At 40.0% G+C, this 2,500-nt stretch overlaps 1 protein-coding gene and 1 long non-coding RNA gene across 5 annotated transcripts in view; one reads left to right on the plus strand and one right to left on the minus strand.

The window, feature by feature from the left end:
• LOC147029318 (uncharacterized) overlaps window positions 1–2,500 on the plus strand; it is a 152,205-nt gene that overhangs the window by 38,070 nt on the left and 111,635 nt on the right. The gene's annotated exons all lie outside the window — the stretch shown is intronic.
• The window catches only part of LOC147029319 (uncharacterized), a 61,132-nt gene that overhangs the window by 12,920 nt on the left and 45,712 nt on the right, over window positions 1–2,500 (minus strand). For all 3 annotated transcript variants that reach the window (XM_085872289.1, XM_085872288.1, XM_085872287.1), the window contains one exon: window positions 485–1,253. In XM_085872289.1, the coding sequence (XP_085728415.1) occupies window positions 485–1,240 (756 nt within the window). In that variant the 5' untranslated portion in view covers window positions 1,241–1,253. The remainder of the gene's footprint in view (window positions 1–484; window positions 1,254–2,500) is intronic.

Here is a 2,500-nt window from a genome sequence, read left to right on the forward strand (position 1 = left end):
GTTAATAAAGAGTCGAGTTATTTTTATCGAGAGAAGAGAGAGTTAGTCACTTTATTTACAAACTTTATAAAACATCTACTTTGTTTGGGTTTAGATATATCTCATTTAACATCTGATCGTAAAGGTAATGAACATTTTCTTTGAGAAAGTGTAACCAGTGGAAGGGAAATGAATCCGGTCATGAATTCCAAATTATTATCCAAGGTGGAATATCACAAGTTTCCGATGATCTCTATTTCTGCTTAGGTGGGGAATTTTGATGCAAGCCTTGTTTTACTTTGTCACTGAGAAAGGGAAAAGTGACCGTATAGTTTGGTTTTGTTGACATGGCCTTGAAATGAGAAGCTTCTACTGTGGTAAAAGATCTTCCATCATCATCACCAGCTTGGATTCTTGTTCCTAGATAAATGTGGAAACAAAAATACAACATGCAAAAACAATAAAGATGATAAAAAGAAATTCCAGCGACCGAAAAGTCGAATACCTTGTAGTTGATGGCCGTAAGATTGTTGTGGTCAAGTGCGAGTATGCTCAAACTGCCGAGAAAGGCAAACGTGAAATCATCCAAATTTTTCACACAGCTCCCATGCAAATCCAACACTTCGAGGTCCCGTAGGCCCCAAAAAGTTCCGGCCGGGAGATCAACCAGTCTATTGCCGTTGAGCTTAAGCTGGCGAAGTCGCGTCAATGTGCCAAAAGCATTGGGCTCAATCGAAGTCATGCCGTTGTCATCAAGAAAGAGTTTCTCAAGGCTGTCAAAGCCTTTGAGGCTCATTGCTGTCAAGTGTGCAATGCGGTTCGACGAAAGTATAAGGTTTTGCAGTGCCCACAGACCATTTGAGAAATCTGCTGGCAGGTGCTGGAAAAAGTTGTAGCTCAGGTCTAATTGTCTGAGATGCCACATCTCAGGAAGAGCCTCCTCTGAAAATCTTTGCAAGCCACAGCGGCTCAGCACTATCACGCGCAGATGTGAAAACGCTCCAACAGCCGTCCGGTTCAGCACAGACTCATTGCTAAGAGACATATGCAGATGCTCAATGCTGGGCCTGAAGCGTGCTGGTAGTTCGGTAAGTCTCATTGGGCCCATGCAGTGAAGGCTCTTCATGGTGGGGTCACAGTGACATCGTTCTGGGCAATGGAAGGTGGAGGCCAGAACAGCTGCACTTATCTGTAGCAGCATCATAGGAATCAAGGGTCCGTTACCACAAGAGTGCAGATGAGCATTTCCCATCAGTGGCATATCTTGGAGTTTGCTGGAGATAAACAAAAAAGCAACAAGGAAGAAGAATGCCATTTATATTGTTGAATAAATTTCTAAAATTATTTTATTTAACTCTCCATGCAGATGTTGGACAACATAAAACAGCTTGGTTATTTAAGGCATCAGACGAATTTAAGCCTAATGCTGTACTGATGATCTCTCATAAGGGCGAAAGGTGTCTGCAGCTTTGCTATTTCCTCTGCTTGTGGCATTTTGAATCTTTGCTAGTAAAGCTTGATTCAGGCTGTGAGATGTCCCCTTGGGGTCGCAGTAGAGCGCGATGCGATGATAACATCATGGTTTTGCTGCAGTTTCAAGGGCTGATTATAATAATCTTTATCCCAACCGTAAAACTGTCATAATGGTGCTGTACTAAGGCAATTGAGTAATAGACAATATGTTCACATAACAGACGATGCTTGTTGATCTCAAATCATGCAGCAATGACTGTAATTGGACACGATTTGTCTTGTCCTTAATATACACCGTTAGGGAGTCATATATCTGTGGTATATTTAAATATATATATGTATATGTATATATATATATATATATATATATATATATATGTATATATATATATATATATATATATATATGTATATATATATATATATATATATATATATATATATATGTATATATATATATATATATATATATATACAGACAGACAGACAGACAGACAGACAGACAGACAGACACACACACACACCAAACCCCCTAACTTGAAGCAGTGAGGCACAGATCGAGTCCCATCACAGTCGCACTTGCTGCAAGACCTGTTAGCAATGAGTGTCGTCTGTCACACAAACACATTATCTCTGCACTGCTGATCACCAGTAAGGAGGTTTGCAGTCTGGAATGGTAAATTCAATGAAAGGAGCACACTGACCTTAGATGTGACATGACTGACATCAAGAACATAAATGATGCAAGTGTTGTGATGGGACTCAATGTGTGCCGTGCTGCCTCGTCACGTTAAGGGTTTCAATTTGTATTTACGAGCGTGGATCGACTCGCTATGCTCACCTCTCCACACGTTGTTGCAGTGATTGATGTCACAGATTTTCTGTATTGGCATGATTTACACCAATCAGAATACAAACATTTATTTTCTACAAATGTATTTGTGATATTGGTGATATTATACTTATTTGAAATTTCATTTGTGATATAAGAAGGTCCAAGTGGTCGAAGTGGTCAAGGGTCGAAGCTGTCTAATCTGCCTGTAGGGTG

This window comes from Eptatretus burgeri, chromosome 3 (assembly GCF_056783735.1).
Source record: "Eptatretus burgeri isolate ZD-2024b chromosome 3, Ebu_testis_v1, whole genome shotgun sequence".
Lineage (NCBI taxonomy): Eukaryota > Metazoa > Chordata > Myxini > Myxiniformes > Myxinidae > Eptatretus > Eptatretus burgeri.